The 16,335-nt window shown below is 42.6% G+C and overlaps 1 protein-coding gene across 3 annotated transcripts in view; it reads right to left on the minus strand.

The window, feature by feature from the left end:
* The window catches only part of CFAP74 (cilia and flagella associated protein 74), a 79,121-nt gene that overhangs the window by 50,113 nt on the left and 12,673 nt on the right, over positions 1-16,335 (minus strand). For all 3 annotated transcript variants that reach the window (XM_081870717.1, XM_081870716.1, XM_081870718.1), the window contains exons 6-13: positions 15,101-15,205; positions 10,375-10,548; positions 8,823-8,933; positions 8,621-8,723; positions 7,782-7,939; positions 5,387-5,594; positions 3,556-3,750; positions 1,310-1,483 (exon numbers count right to left, since the gene is read on the minus strand). In XM_081870717.1, coding sequence (XP_081726843.1) covers positions 1,310-1,483; positions 3,556-3,750; positions 5,387-5,594; positions 7,782-7,939; positions 8,621-8,723; positions 8,823-8,933; positions 10,375-10,548; positions 15,101-15,205 — 1,228 coding nt within the window. The remainder of the gene's footprint in view (positions 1-1,309; positions 1,484-3,555; positions 3,751-5,386; positions 5,595-7,781; positions 7,940-8,620; positions 8,724-8,822; positions 8,934-10,374; positions 10,549-15,100; positions 15,206-16,335) is intronic.

Here is a 16,335-nt window from a genome sequence, read left to right on the forward strand (position 1 = left end):
ACTTTTATTTTTAAAAACAATTGTAATACAAAAGCTAACTAACGAGAGGTAGCATGCACCATCTTAGAAGAAGCATTCCCCTTCTTTCACACACAAGGGAACACCCCTTCTAAGACTGCCTACAATGGTGGCTAACTTGTGGCCCTCCAGGTGCTGTTAGACTCTAACTGCCATCAGCTCTAGCCAGCATAGCCAATAGTCACGGATGATAGAAGTGGTGGTTCAACAATACCTAGAAGGCCATAGGTTCACCATCCTTGTGTTATAGTGCAAACCTGTGAATATTTATTTAAATAAAGTCCCATAGTAATCAATGGTGCTTACTCCCAGGTATGGAATTGCAGCCGTAATTCATAGTTCCATTAAACAGGGTCATTCTGCAATTGATTAATCCATGAAATACACCAGTTACAAGCAACCTGATTGGCTAAAAAAGATCAGTTAGGCTCAAGATCTATTTAAAATTTATTTTTAAATACATGAACAGCCATAGGTCAGGGTGGAGGAACCTATGACTTTCCAGGTGTTGTTGGATTGCAATTCCCACCAGCATGGCCAATACGCAGGGTTCAGGGGATATGTAGTCCAGCAACATCTGGAGAGGCATATGCTCCCTATCTCTGGAATGAACCTAAAAAAGAATGCACAATATGTTTCAATATGTTGTAAGTGTCTTAAATATCTTTGAGTCAATCTGTTGCATACCTTTTGAAATATCAGAGCCTTATGTTTCCCCTTTCTTTAAGTAAGATGCTGTGTGTGTGTGTGTGTGTATGTAGACATTGCTCCACACAAATAAAGAAATATGCATGCAGCATGGAAAGCTATTCCTATGTGATATTGATTAATCAACTAAGATTTTTTAGATGAATGGATGAAGAATTTGAGAGTAAGTACAGTCTAGTTGTTGCAGTGCTGGACTAGATCCCCCACTCAACCATGATGTTCATTGTTTGACCATGAGTCAGTGTCTCACTTTCTCTTCCCCTGCCTTCAGTCTCACCTACCTCAAAGGGTTGTTGCAGGGATAAAATGGACCGTGTACACTGCTCTGAGATCAATGGAGGAAGGGTGGGATGGAAACATAATCATCATCATTTTATGAAACTTGAACTTTGACAGAGTAGGAAATCCTGTTTTGTGCATATTGCAACAGTATGTATTAAAGCCACCAGAAGTCAATGGGCCATTTCTATTCTTTCCAGAGCTGAAAACTCAAAGTTGTTTATTTTTTTAAAAACACACACACACACAAAAACCACCCCAGGCCCTGATCTATCCCCCACCCCCACAGAAACCCCATACTAACCTTAAAGTGAATGAGGCTTGGCTTGCTATAGAAAGGACACCCTCTAAATTCAAGTCCACAGACTTTATGTTTGCGAATAATTCCACTATGCAGCTTCTCCAAGTTTTGAGAAAATATCTCCTTTTCCAGTTTAGATGCACCAACAGGTTTGGAGTCTAAACCGACATCTGGCATCTGAACAGTGTGAAACCATAGCAGAGAGGAGATATATGATTAGGCTACTGTATTTAAAAAATGGGAATTCCCCCCCCCCTTTTCCCTTTTTTGCTAAGTCTATTCATTATTTGCAGGGCTTTAGTTAACAGTTGCAGAGAGGCCCACAGCACTGGGAAGAGAAGGTTAAACTCATTCCCTAAAATTGCTAATTGTCCCATTGGGTGAAACATACAGGAGCCCAGCTTCTCGCCCACTCCAGCTTCCATGATTCCAATACCATGATTGTGAACTGAGAAAATGATGTGGAAAGCATTAGGAATTCAAATTGTGAGAAGAATTTCTGTCATTATTATTATTTTTAATTAAATGTGACAAATTTTCCTAGCTGATCTTCTGGATCACATAATGGCCTTGTTTGCACACCAGAGTACAGCATAGAAACAAAACTACAATCCCTGGTTCAGACATACCACTAGGGGCAGAATTCAACAGTGTACCCTTCTGATTGATCCATCAATGAAACCATGAAGAGGAACAATTCCCCTCCTCCCCTGTAGCCTTTTTGGGGTTACTACAACCCCTCCATCATGGAGGGGGGCAAAGGGGGGATCCCTGTTGCACAAGCAAAAGCCGTTGCATGAGCTTCTGCTGATAGTACTCATTAGCTAAATACCGTCCTAAGTCAGGGATTGTGATATGTTTCATCCATACACTACTGAGGAGACACATTTTCAAAAGGCCCTATCATTGTAAACCACTATAAACTATGGTTTGCCACAATGTGCAAACTAGGCCAGAGTTTGGCCCACAGTTGTCTCCCAAAAGCCACTGGAGAACAGAACACAAAGGTTCTTGGCAACAGAGTGAAACAGAGGTTTCCACTTTGTGAATGTACATTATTCATTTGTCTTCCAAGCCTTTAACACTGCTGCAGTGCTCTAAAGAGTCGCTCTGTTGTTTCAAGCGCAGGGTGAAAAGGGATTTCTTTTTTCCACATGAAATCATCTCCATCACCAACTCAACAGAATGTCATGTTCAGTCGCAACAGTCAAACAAGCCAGCAAACATGAAGTGATATGTGTCTTCACAAATCTCTGAGGCAAGACTAAGCCAGATCTCTCCCCCCCCCCCCCCAGTTAGGAGAAGAAACGCTTTTGAAAATAGTCCCAGACTTCAGCTCCTTTAAAATAGAGCATCCTAACAAGAGTTTTGGCAAACCAAACGCTTCTCCAAGAACTGAGGTGAGGGGGAGCCAGTTTGAAAATGGCATGAGAGAAGCATTAATCCCATAATATTAGGAAGCTGAAAACCATTGATATACTGGTCCTTTGGGATTGCCAGCTTCACAGAGATGTAAGGAGACACAATTTCTGTCCTGTTCCATTCAATTAAACTATGGTTTAATGCAACCTGCAAATGGGTCATATCCACACCATACGCTTTAAAAGGCTATCTAATCTCTACTTCCTGAAGCAATAAGCAAACTGAAACACAATCATTCTTTGAGATTCACAGTTCTCTGAATTTTGCAATGCAGTTCTCCAGCAAAGTAATAAGCAGAAAAATGCTTATACTAGGATAAATTGTGCATACAAAATAACATACAAAAATGCATTATATTAGGGAAAATTGTTTTGCAAAAATCAGTACATTAGGCAAAATTGAGGTGTGGGTTATAGCCAATGCCAGTCCTACTTAGAGTAGACCTATTAAAGTTAATAGACACAGCTGATTAAAGTTTGCTAATTTCAATGAGTTTACTCTGAGTAGAACTTAGTTAGGGAAATGCACACAAAAATGCTGATAAATTCTTACAAAAACTTTAAAAAATGCAAACTGATATGGAAATGGGGGGAACTGAAACTAAAAATGCGAAACTGAGAGAAACCAAAATGGACAAATTCTCCCATCTCTAGCAGTGGGTGGGGTCTCTCACAACAACAGGGTAAGACTCTTCAAGGACTGATAGGGCACCCACACCCACCCACATCAAAGGAGTAACCTATCTTAGCAGAACCTCTTCTGCTGAAGGAGATCTAGTGTGGTCCTACCAAATAAATAAACAAATAAGGAAGTAAAGCATGATGAACCTGGGGCACGCTGCACTCTTGGTTCCAAATTCCCGTAAACTCTGGCTTTGCTAGTGTCTCATCCCGGGTGTTCCCATCTTCTTCCTCCTCCTCCTCCTCTCGGTATTTGGTTTCTGCAATCATCTCTTGAGATGTTCCCATAAGTAAGTTTCTGTCATCAAGTGAGGTGCAAGGTGAAGGGGAACGCCAATGTTTCTATTGCAATACAAAAACACGAGTGACTGCCTGGCTACCCTGGTGAAACAGACTAAACCACCTTGAAACTTTTACTGATTAAAATTACATAGGGGGAAAATGCTGGAGATATATTTTATTTTTTACGTTGACAAATGATCTAGAAGTCTTAACAATATTACAAAACAACATATCATGCATTTCAAAGCAAGAGCAGCCCAGGAGTCTGGCTTTCCACAGTGACCAATTAGAAGCTTCCAGGAAACTCAGACTATGGGCACTAAGGCAAAAGCACCCCTGCATCAAATTGCATTTGGTGAAATAGTATCACCAAACCAGGAAGTTCTCCTTAGCTATTAATTCCAATAGCCAGCCATTTACACTCCTTTTATTAACTTGTCTAATTTGACTATGGTTGCCATGCGTTCAGAATTTCTTGGACATAGCCAGAATAATGCAGTCAGAAGCAGTGTCCAGAGGAAATCGCTGAACTGTCCAGGAAAATCCAGACGTATTGCAACCAAAGCCGGTAGTCTTGATTTTGGCATGTTTTATTAAAAATTGCTCAAAAACTTCATTTTTTAAAATAGATTTTGCAAATAAAGCTCAACCAACAACTTTGGGCTGGGAGAGATTCTGCTTGAAATCCTGGAGTGCTGCTTCCAGTCAGTTATAGACAATACTAAGCTAGGCGGACCAATGAGTCTGACTTGATAAAGCAGCATCTGATGTTCCTAATCACACTGTTAACATCACATGTTGTTAGGTGCCAAGACCCAGGCTAGATTATGCATTCCCTAGGGTTTGTTTTTGTTCTAGAAATAGTGAGTGGTGGGAGGGATCTTGGATCGGGATTGTGGTGTATAAAAAGGAGGGTGATCCTTCCCCCTCCTCCTATCATTTATCTCCAAAGGTGTCATTGCAACAAATAGAAATTTAAGGGGCAAACAGTAGTTCTGAAGAGTTGATTTTTAGGGTGGAAACAGTGGAGGTCACAGTCCCTATCTATAAGGTCTGTTCTTCCCTACCAAGACATAGCTGCTGTTTCTAGAATTAAAACAGATCCTGCATTCTTTATAATCTGGAGCTAAACTAGTGGCCATCAGCAACACACCTTACGTCAGTGAATTCCTACATGGATTCTTATTTATTAATTAACTTTCTATTGAGCCCTTCCTCCCAAAGGAGCCCAAGGTGGCAATAACACTGAACCAGGAGCCCTACAGGTCTGGTACTATTTACCTACGCCTATCCTGACAAAGGAAGGAACTCCAGGCATTTCAAGCTAGGACAGCCATACCACTGATTTATCAGCCCTTAAAGACAGAAGTGGGAAACCTTAGGCTGGTGTGCGGAGTGAATGCCGCCCTCCAGGTTTGTCTGTCTGACCCTCAGAACTCTCCACAGACTACAGCCCTCATTGGCCCTTGTTGAGCACCTCAAATGTTTGCCTGGCTGAAAGGAGGATAAAAAAGTGATTTTTTTCTGTAGAAACTGAATTAATGTATAAAGGTAAAAAAATGCATTTGTTGCTCCACCCCCTTTTACCTCTAGCCCTGCCCACCACTGGCATCTGGCCCTCGAAAAGTGAATGTGGCCCTTGCGCTGAAAAAACTTCCCCACCTTAGTTTCAAAGGCTAGCTGCACTTCTGTTTACCTGTGGAACAATGGGCACTGCATCATCACATGCTTTCTTGATGTACTGCCATGTTTTCATGCGCCATTTTACAGCGTCAGAAAGCTTATCCTGGCTCTTCAGGGTCTGTGGGCATGACTGCTTCTTCACTTTCTCCATCTGAGCATCTTCTTTCAAAATCTGACTGACAATCTCAATTTTTCTTGCTTTCTGCTGTTCCACAAATTCCCTGTATTGAAAACAAAGATGCGCAAACTAAGAGCCCTAATGAACAGTCAGATGGCTTCATCTTCACCTAAACAGCTGGAATGTTATTATAATTTGAAAAAAAGAATATATAATAGAAAAAAGCATTCTCTTTGCATAGGCAAGGTATTCCCTTTCAAGGCTTTTGTATAGTTTGTGCCAGCTAAGTAAACCTGTGTTATCTAGTACCTGTTAGCTACAAGGATTTGTGTCAATGCCCCACCTGCTCAAAAACTATTCTGCAGTTTGCATCTAGCCAGTGAAAGAGACAGAAGCTCCAGATGGTTAGCAAGAAGGTGTCAGGGAAGTCTTCAAGGATTTGCTACTGGGGTGGCTTGTGGGTGGAAGAAGCAGTAGCTTTACATCTGGCTACCTGCCTGCTCCCACTTTAGAGTCTCTATGCTGCTGTAGGAGCATTGATTATATGCCTCTACTTAGTTATGATGTTAAAAAAATACACAGAGAGGAAAAAAGTTGTGTGTATATCACTTATGCAAAGTTTCCCCATAAAAATAAGCATTTCTAATTTAGAAGATATATTAGACTTAATCCAGGAGAAGGTTAAAAACATAACGGATGGCCATCTGTCATGGATGCTTTAGCTGAGATTCCTGCATTGTGGGGGATGGTCTAGATGAACCTCAGGGTCCCTTTCAAATCAACAATTTTCTGTTTCTATGATAAGAAAAGCCTGTTGGATCAGACCAAAGGCCCATCTGATCCAACATCCTGTTCCCACAGTGGCCAACCAGATGACGTTGGGTAACCTGCAAGCAGGATTCAAGGACAAGACCACTCTCCTCTCCTGTGGTTTACAGCAACCACTTATCAGAATAATCACTGCCTCCAGCTGTATCACGGCTAGTAGGTATTGATAGCCCTATCCTATGAATGTGTCTAATCCTCTTTTCAAGCCATCCAACTTGTCCTGCGCAGGGCAAGACCCAATGAAATTATCAGGAGCCATGCAAGAACATTAAATGAGCTCTTTGCTTCAATGGGACTCATGCAAAATGACTTTTTAGAGCTTGAGGGAGCACTGTAGAGCAGGGGTCAGCAAACTTTTCCAGCAGGGGCTGGTCCACTGTCCCTCAGACCTTGTAGGGGGCTGGACTATTTTTTTGGGGGGTGAATGAATTCCTATGCCCCACAAATAACCCAGAGTTGCATTTTAAATAAAAGGATACATTCTACTCATGTAAGAACACGCTGATTCCCAGACCGTCCGTGGGCTGGATTTAGAAGGCGATTGAGCCAGATTCGGCCCCTGGGCCTTAGTTTGCCTACCCATGCTATACAGTGTCTAGTCCAACTCCCTGCCCGATACATCAAGCCCACAGTTAGATCAGCTCCAACAGATGCCTATCTAACTTCAGCTTGATAAACTCCACTGTTGTGACTTGCTCTTCATTGGTACTAGACACTGCATCTTCAGAGGACGAAAGAGGTTGAGGACCTTGAGGGTCAAGCCAGGTCTCCTTCAGTCAGTGCCAATGATCCTGTTGAGGAGCCCTGTGGGTTGACATGTGCTGAAGGACCCTTGAAGCCACCACTCTGTCCTTGAGCCCAGGCTGCAGAGTAACAACGAAACATGTGTCTACAGACCCAAAGTCATCACACACCTCATGAGTAAGGGGTCTGGCTGTGCGTAAGTAATCCCTGGAACTCCTCTACTATCAGCAGCTGGGGTTAGGGTGTAGTCTAGCATGTGTAGCCAAGTTATGAGAGTAGGGACAAAAATCACATACTGTATGTCACATTGGACTCATTAGAGGAGAGTCAGGCTAAACAAATTCTGGGGTGACAATCTTGTGTGTTTTTGCAGGTAGCTTTATGCAGCCTAAGATGACTCTCAGAGAATCCCTCGTAGTCAGCACCTAATAATATAAATGACTTAATGCACAATGCCAATGCCTTCCTTTCTTTTTTTCGATAGACCCAGAAAGCAAAGCATAAAAATCTTCATCTAATCTTTGTCTTTAGTGATGCAATGCCTCCCACACCTTTCCAGAGTTAGATATTATATAAACCAGTGTTCACTTGGTAGTTTCCTCTAAGTTTGAGACTTCATATCTTCATTGCAAGAGACACAAATAGTTTCCTGTTCCTTTTTAAAAAGTACTACCATCCCCCCCCACCCCACACTCGCAAAAAAAAAGTGGCAGCTCACTTCTTCCGCTTCTCAAACTCCACCTGTCTTTTATAGAGAAAAGCCTCCCGGGTGACATTGTGTCCTTGGGCCTCGATGGTTTCCTTCATCTTCTGCTCTTGCTCTTGAGCATCAAGAAAGTTGGCTTTGTTCTGAGCCTGGTGAGTTCGGAGCTTTTCCTATATATTGGTGCAGGGGAGGGGTTAGATTCATTTGTGCACAGTTCCACAAGAAAGAAACTTAAGATAAATTTGCAGAGCACTACATATTTAAACATGCCAGACAGAGGGACATTAACCTACAATTGAAGACCCTTGGGACAAGAGGGCCTTTGCCATAGGGCTGAAGTTTGCCCTGCTGGCCCCTGTTATCAAGGAGGCACCCTGCCTGTCGAAACCAACTGAAGACACATTGATTTCAACACAGAGTTAAAACTGGTTTCAAAAAGTGCAATCCATTTCCAACCTAACCAAGATGCCAGTGCGCTTCCACTGGACTTGAAACAGGTTGCAAGCATTCCAGCTTTTCAAATGCGCTCCACCTTCCATATAATAGCAACACTGGTGGTCGTTAGAAGGGAGATTGTAATTATTACATATATATCCTTCCTTTCCTTCACAATTGAAGCAATACACATAATCTGCATACACTTGTAAGATAGGTTAGGCTAAGACACAGCAGCTGGCCCCAACTCATCAACTGAGCTTCATGGTTGATCTGAATCCTAGCCCAACACTTTAACTGCTGTGTAGTTCTGTCAAGGGGTGCTAAAAGAGACTCCTCAGTTGGGAAAGCTGGTCTACCCAAGGACTCCAAGGCATGCTTAGAAAAATCAAAGAACTTCAAAATAAAGCTAATACCCGATTGGAAGAGATGTTGTTCTTCAGGGACAACACAGTTTCCATCCTCTTTTGCATATATTCCTGGTTTTTCTGTTCCTCGCTTGCTTCTTTGTCACGGATCCTATTGGGGAAGCAAATCCAGTCAAGTTCATGGCTGCATCTATCATTCCCAGTGTTGTTATTGAAAACTTAAAATTTTAATGAAGTGCAAATGGCAAACCTTCCCAAACTTTTCTTCAGAAACTTGACTGCTTTTTCATGGTTTCTCTGAGCATCTTCCAATGCTTTGGAAAGACGGTGCTCATAATCATCCCTGGCTTTCTGTATTTTTCTATAGAGAAGCAAAACACAGATTTCAAAACAAAATAACATTGTATGCCTGACTTATATTCTTGAGTTAGTAGGACCATGGCTGGTGTTAGGGGTTGGTTTTTGTGGGCACCTGGCAAGGTCCACAATCCAGAAGGGGCCTTTTACTAATCCTAGCCCTGCTACTCCTCTTCACTGCTGCTGCTGCTGTCTGTTTACTTGCCCTCTACAAGCAGAGAGAGGAGCAAGAAGGAACACTAACCTTTGCCCAATTCGCCTTCCCTCCCTGGATGCTGCTGCTACTGAAACTCAGAGGAAGAGGCAAGTTAATGGGTGGCAGCAGCATCAACAGCAGTAAGGAGCTGGCGCCCACTAAAAACATGTTACCCAAGAACCACCACACAAGAAAGCTGGATGCAGCAGTGACAGGACCTTCAGAAGTTAACTGAGTTTGCTCTCAGGCTGGTGATCTGGAAGCAAGCAGGTCCCATTCAGGTGGGCAGTCCAACCAGGAAAAAGGTGGGCTGTATAAAGTGAGTATGTGAAAGTGAGGAAGTTGCAGGTTGAGTGCATCTCAGCCTGCCCCAGGGAAATGAGTTCAGGAAGTTCTTCTTAAGGTTTAGTCAAAATCATCTCACTTGTAATCTGAACTCATTAGTTTAGGTCCTGCCTTCTGGAACAACAAGAAACAAACTTTGCTCCATCATCACATATTTCAAGGATGATCTCATATTTTATAATGATTTATCAGTACACAAGTATGCATCACTAAGGGGAAGAGATATGAAGGAGCTGGAGAAATGGACAGCTACATTGCAGTATACTGAGGCAAGAACTCTAGGAAAGAAAAACCAACAGAAGGTTCCTACTGCATTGGTTGCAACTTGAGAACTAGGACAGGTAATTTAGAATTCCAAGATCCAGGGAGAAATATGGATGGGGAGACTTCGGGAAACAACTCCAGAGTGGCCCCTGCACTGGTACCTTCCAGATATTGTTGGGAATAAAACCTCCATCAGTTCCAACCAGCATGACCAACGGTCAAGGGTTTAGTCCTGGGGTAGGGAACCTTTACAGGTTGAAGGCCACATTCCCTTCTAGGCGACTTTCCAAGGACCACATGCCAGTGGAGCAATGACTGTAAAATTTACCTCTATACAGTAGGCATGTTTCTATACACACCTCTCTCTATCCTCCTTCCAAGCAAGCAAGAGGTGCTTTCAGGGTTTAAGGGCACATTCCAGCCAGGCAAAAGCACTCAAGGGGGATGCAAAGCATGGCCACTGTGGGATGTGGTCTGAGAAGAAGGGATGTGGCTTTGGGGAGAGTTCCTGAGCTTGATGAAGAACAAGTAGGGACATATTTGCCCCCTAGGCCCGAGGTTCCCACTCCAAGTTTAGTCTAGCAGCATCTGGAGGGGCTGGCCTTAAGTTGAGGAAGACTGCAGCACACACCTCACTTACCTCTCCATGGCCAGCCACCTCTGGTTTAGCTGCAAAGTTCGGTTCTTCTGGTTCTGGAGGCGTTCTGCTGCTTGCATTTGGTTCTGCTGGTCCAAATATTCCTCGTCCTGTTTGATCTGGTTACGGAGCTCGGAAAAATTGCCCTGCTCAATTTCAATCTTCCACATCTCGAGTCTTATAAAAACAGACAAAAGAAGAACAAGCAATAATTAAGGACGTCTGCTGACTTGACCGCTGAGCAATTTGCTAGCACTTTGTGGATGGGAACCATGCTGCATTTCCCCCCCCCCCCAACTGACCACAGCTTACAGTAACACACCAAATCAAGTGAAAGCTTGTCAAGTCACAGATTAAAAATATTTGACGGTGGAAAATAAAATGAAACATTACAATATAGAAATACTATGAAAGTAAAACTCACTTTTCAGCTACTGAACAGAGAAACCACCTTCAGTTCATTAGCCAGAATTTTCCCTCCCAAACACACATACAACAGCCCGATAAGGATGCATCATGCTCAATGAGAACAGAATGCTTACTAGCTCTTCAGGGCTTAAAAACCAAACATCAAGTGGGCAGGAGTACGGAATGGAGTACCCGTAGACCAGGCATGACTAGCTACTTTGAACCCTGAACAGGAGCACTTGATACAGCAACATTTTTTCATAGTTGCCCCTTGTTTCTCATCATTACAAAACTTAGGTTATTTTGGTTTCATCATGTGAGAAATGTTTTATGCTACAATTCTATACACACTTACCCAAGAGTAAGTCTCTAGAGACTTAGTGGGTTGTATCTAACCAAGTCCTATTATGAGTAGACCTACTGAAACTAAGAGACTGCAGTTGGTTATGTCTCCTAGTGTCATTGGGTCTACTCTGAGTAGGACTACCATTGGCTAAATATAACCCAAAGGCAACGCCTAAAAAATAATCACATGTGGTCCTCTGCATACCAAATACTAAAACCCTCAATTTCATCCACTCCTTTGAATGAGCTTGGGCCAGCTGAGGCCACTTTTGACAGCCGTTTTTTAAAAAATATTTTTTAAAAATGCAAATGCCACTTATCACACTACTAAAAAAAGTGCCATGGAAGGGTCCCCCCCCCCCCCCGTTTCTTAAGCTTTTTATATAATTCAGCTGCAGGAGTCAGGCTGCTCTCTGGTTAATCAGCTGCTCAAGCTCTGCCATAAGCCCTTCATCCTGGATTCGCTTTGATGTGGCTGCAGCAGTGGTGTGACCTCCGAGACAAAAATAAAAAGGATTGGGTTTTTCTCCCCTCAAAAGACAAATACCTTGTATTTCTGTAAAGCATGATTTCAAACATGCAAGGCATCAGTTAAGAGCGTGCAGTGTTGACTATTATGACAGCTCAAACATAAATTGCTGAACTAGCCATTATTTTGACAATTCAGCCCCCCAAACACTCCTCTCTCATCCTAGTCCAATACTCTTAACCAGAATACCACACTGCCTCTTCTCCCCTTTCAGGCAATTTCTATCTCAAGTGTGAAAAGGAAGAATTGACTTTCCTCCCTCTGTTGCAAAAGGAGAAGCAGGCCAAACCAGTGCAGCCTGGCAGAGCTCCATCAAAACATCATAGAAAGTTTGAGGAAGAAGTAGGTTAGACAAACATCTGTTGGGAATCGTTTAGATAGAAATGGTCCTCTTTCAGGGCATGGGATGACCCCATTAAGCTCCCTTCCTGCTCCAAATGCCTTTAATACTAGCAGTTGCCTTCATTTGGTTCAGCTTGTATATCAAAGTTTCATTTACAAAGCAGTTAATTGTATGGGTGCAAGAGAAAATAACTACAGTGGTACCTCGCAAGACGAAAAGAATCCGTTCCGCGATTCTCTTCGTATAGCGTTTTTTTCGTCTTGCGAAGCAAGCCCATTGACAGCTTAGCGGATTAGCGCTATTAGCGGTTTAGTGGCTTTTAGCGATCAGCTGATAAGCGGCTTAGGGCTTAGGGAAAGGGGGGAAAAAGGGGGAAAACCCCGCAGGAACTCGCAAGACATTTTCGTCTTGCAAAGCAAGCCCATAGGGAAATTCGTTTTGCGAAGCGCCTCCAAAACGGAAAACCCTTTCGTCTAGCGGGTTTTCCGTCTTGCGAGGCGTTCGTCTTGCGGGGCACCACTGTAGTGCTTCTTCTACAAATATGTATGTTGAACACTTAAATTATCCAAAGAATCATTTAGTAACCTAAATCAAAGCTGCATTTTAAAAATACATGATTTCTTTTTGCAAGTTTATTCTGGATTGCATTGAGGACACAAACGACAACGTAAGGTTCAGGAGATGGGGCACTTTCTGCTTCCACCCTGCCCCCTCACATTCTTGCTGCGGAGGGGGGTGGGAAGGAAGGACCAGAAGATTTACCCAGTGCCTGACAGTTGGAAAGAATCAACATGATGTGAAAAATTATTTCTTTTTTTTTTTTAATAAGTATTTATTAAGATTTTAAATACAAATGCAAAAATAATAAACAATGTAACATGTATCATAACATAGTTTCATAGCTTCTTTGGACTCCCTCACGTCTCCCGTTCCCACTTACATCATTATAAATTTTTACCAGCAATTTATCATCTTGTTTGCGTTCTTATGTCCCGCTCATTTAAATATAATCTAATAATTCTCCAAAAAATTTATATTTTCCTCAATCTCACTTGTCATCCTAATTCCATCTAATTTAGTGGTGCTCAATTATTTATGATCTGGCATCCTTCTTAACATTCAACCAAATTACAGTATTTTTGTAAATAAATCTTGAATTTCTTCCAGTCTTCTTCAACCTTCTCCTCTCCCAGGTCTCGGATTCTGCCGGTCATCTCAGCCAGTTCCATATAGTCTATCAGTTGCATCTGCCATTCTTCCAGTGTGGGTAGATCTTGAGTTTTCCAATGCTTGGTGATGAGTATCCTTGCTGCCGTTGTTGCATACAGGAAAAGAGTTCTGTCCTTCTTTATCACCCTCTGGTCGACAATACCCAGGAGGAAGGCCTCTGGTTTCTTAGGGAAGGTATACTTAAATACCTTTTTCAACTCATTATATATCATTTCCCAGAAAGCCTTCACTCTAGGGCACGTCCACCAGAGGTGAAAGAATGTTCCTTCATTTCCTTTACATTTCCAGCATTTGTTGTCAGACAAATGGTATATTTTAGCAAGTTTAACTGGGGTCATGTACCATCTATATATCATTTTCATTACATTTTCCTTCAAAGCATTACATGCAGTGAAGTTCAACCCAGTGGTCCACAACCTTTCCCAGTCCTCAAACATGATATTATACCCAATATCCTGTGCCCACTTTATCATAGCCGATTTAACCATTTCATCTTGTGTGTTCCATTTTAACAGCAAGTTATACATTCTTGAAAGTACCTTAGTCTTAGGTTCTAACAGTTCTGTTTCCAATTTCGATTTCTCCACCTGGAACCCTAACTTTCTATCATTTTTAAAAACTTCTTTAATCTGAGTGTAGTGTAACCAGTCTCGCACTTTATCCTTCATTTTCTCCAAACTCTGCAATTTCTAATTGTCTCCATCTTTTTCTAGTATTTCCCAATATTTTGGCCATTTGGCCTCCATATTGGGTCTTTTTCGGGCCTTAGCTTCCAGAGGTGAAAGCCACCTTGGAGTTTTGTTTTCCAATAAGTCTTTATATTTTGTCCAGACATTAAACACTGCTTTTCTGACAATATGGTTCTTAAAGGCCTTATTGATCTTAACCTTGTCATACCATAAGTATGCATGCCAACCAAAAGCATTGTTAAAGCCTTCCAGATCCAGTACATCAGTGTCTTCGAGAAGTAGCCAATCTTTTAGCCAGCAGAAAGCTGCGGCCTCATAGCACAACTTTAGGTCTGGCAGGGCAAAGCCCCCTCTTTCTTTCGCATCAGTTAATATCTTAAATTTAATTCTGGGCTTTTTGCCCTGCCAGACAAATTTAGAGATGTCTCTCTGCCACTTCCGGAAGCACTCCGTCTTGTCCACAATCTGTAGTGTTTGAAACAAAAACAACATTTTTGGCAATACATTCATCTTGATAGCAGCAATTCGGCCTAACAAAGAAAGTTTCAATTTTGTCCAACTGTCTAAGTCTCTCTTGATTTCTGACCAACATTTTTCATAGTTGTCCTTAAATAGACTCAGATTTTTTGCTGTTATGTTTACCCCTAGGTACTTTACTTTTTTAACCACATTTAATTCTGTCTCTCTCTGAAACCGTCCTCACTCTGTATCTGTCAATTTTTTTCCCAATACCTTGGTTTTCTGTTTGTTTAATTTAAATCCCGCCACCCGACCAAAGTCATGAATCAATTGTAATACTCTTTTCGTACTAGATTCTGGCTCCTGCAGGGTCAAAACAAGGTCATCTGCAAAAGCTTTAAGTTTATATTGCTTCACTCCGACCTTTGTTTCGCTCTCAGTTTTACCCATGATGCCACAAGACCAAACAAATAAACAAACAAATAAATAAATAAATAAATAAAACTGTTTCCACAATGCAATTCAAACTTTCTTTAAGAGGGTGGTTGTCTTTTCACATTTTCCTTCCATCCAAGCATTAGGCCTTAACACATTTGCATACTTATTGATTAATTCCTCCACTTTAAGTAGGTTTTTCTGGACTCAGGGCTAAATTGCTAGGTTGCATTAATAGAAAACCATAATGATCAATCCTGCCTTTGTCTCTTTTGTGCTCTTTAAACTTACAGGCTTTCGTTCAGCATTGCAGTAATTTTTGACTCAAGGTCCTTTTCATTTCCCAGTTCAACACACACACGTCGATGCATTGCCTGTAGGCGGAACACGGCGGCACTATTACATTAAAGGGAAAAAGAGAGAGAAAGAGAAAAGAAGAAAAATGGAAATAATGAATGTTAAAACCTGGCACATAAAAAAGAGAAACAATTATGGTGCCTTGAGGGGTAAAGGCTTATGTTTTCAGAATTCTGCCAGTTTATATTAACAGAATGTCTTTCAATTACGTCCCTAAAGTGTCCATTCCCCGTTCAATCTCCTTAAAAACATCTACACAATTTGAATGACAACAACCATGGACAGCATTTCTGCAGACCTTACAGTCCATTTTAAACTGGTTTCCGAGTAAAAAAAGAAAAAGGAACAGAAAACATATTACAACATTTTGTAACTAATATATTTTAAAACACAGGAAATTAGTTTATCAGGTGTGAACAAGGCCAGGGGCATCTTACCCATAGACGTTAGTGGCGCGGGGTGCCGGGGCGCCAGATTTTGGAGCGCGCCACAGGCTGAGTGTCCGGGAAGGAGAGTCAGGGCGTGCTCCCTTCCCCACTCTGGGGCAGCCCGCTCCTCTCCTCTCAGCCGCCCATTGGAGCATGCTGCGTCCAGATCAGGGAAGCCCCTTTTTGTCCCCTCCTGCCGGGTGCCTGGTTGGTGCAATCGGAGGTCGGGGTGGGGTGGGGCAGGTGTGTCTCTCCCACCCCTCTCTGGCTGCATCGCTGCCTGCTGCATCCCTGCTGAGTCTGGGAGCGGAGCAGGGAAGCACCCTGTGAAATCTCAGCACCGAGCAAGGATGGGACAGCCAGTGAGCCACCTGATCTGCTTGCTGGCTCTCCTGTCGCGCGGACTTCCCCGGACGGGGTCAGGTAAGGGGCACCAGGCGCTTAGAGGGAAGCTTCGCAGGAGGGTATGGGAGGCCATCTGGGCTGTGATCAGCCCCCCTTTAAAAAAGTTGACAACACTGAGAAACGGGGGACGGGGGGCGCCAGAGAGATATTTGCACCAGGGTGCCGGATATGTTTAAGACGGCCCTGAACAAGGCCACATTAACTGTCCAGGACTCGCACCAGTAGCAGACATCACTGGGCACCTGCAGAGGCCCCTGTTTCCCTGCTAATTTCCCCTGCTCCCAATGTTCTTCCTTCTTGCTACTTCTGCCTTTCATCTGCCCTCTCTGAGTAAGC

The sequence above is a fragment of the Podarcis erhardii genome, assembly GCF_964252035.2.
Source record: "Podarcis erhardii genome assembly, chromosome: 7".
NCBI classification, from domain to species: domain Eukaryota; kingdom Metazoa; phylum Chordata; class Lepidosauria; order Squamata; family Lacertidae; genus Podarcis; species Podarcis erhardii.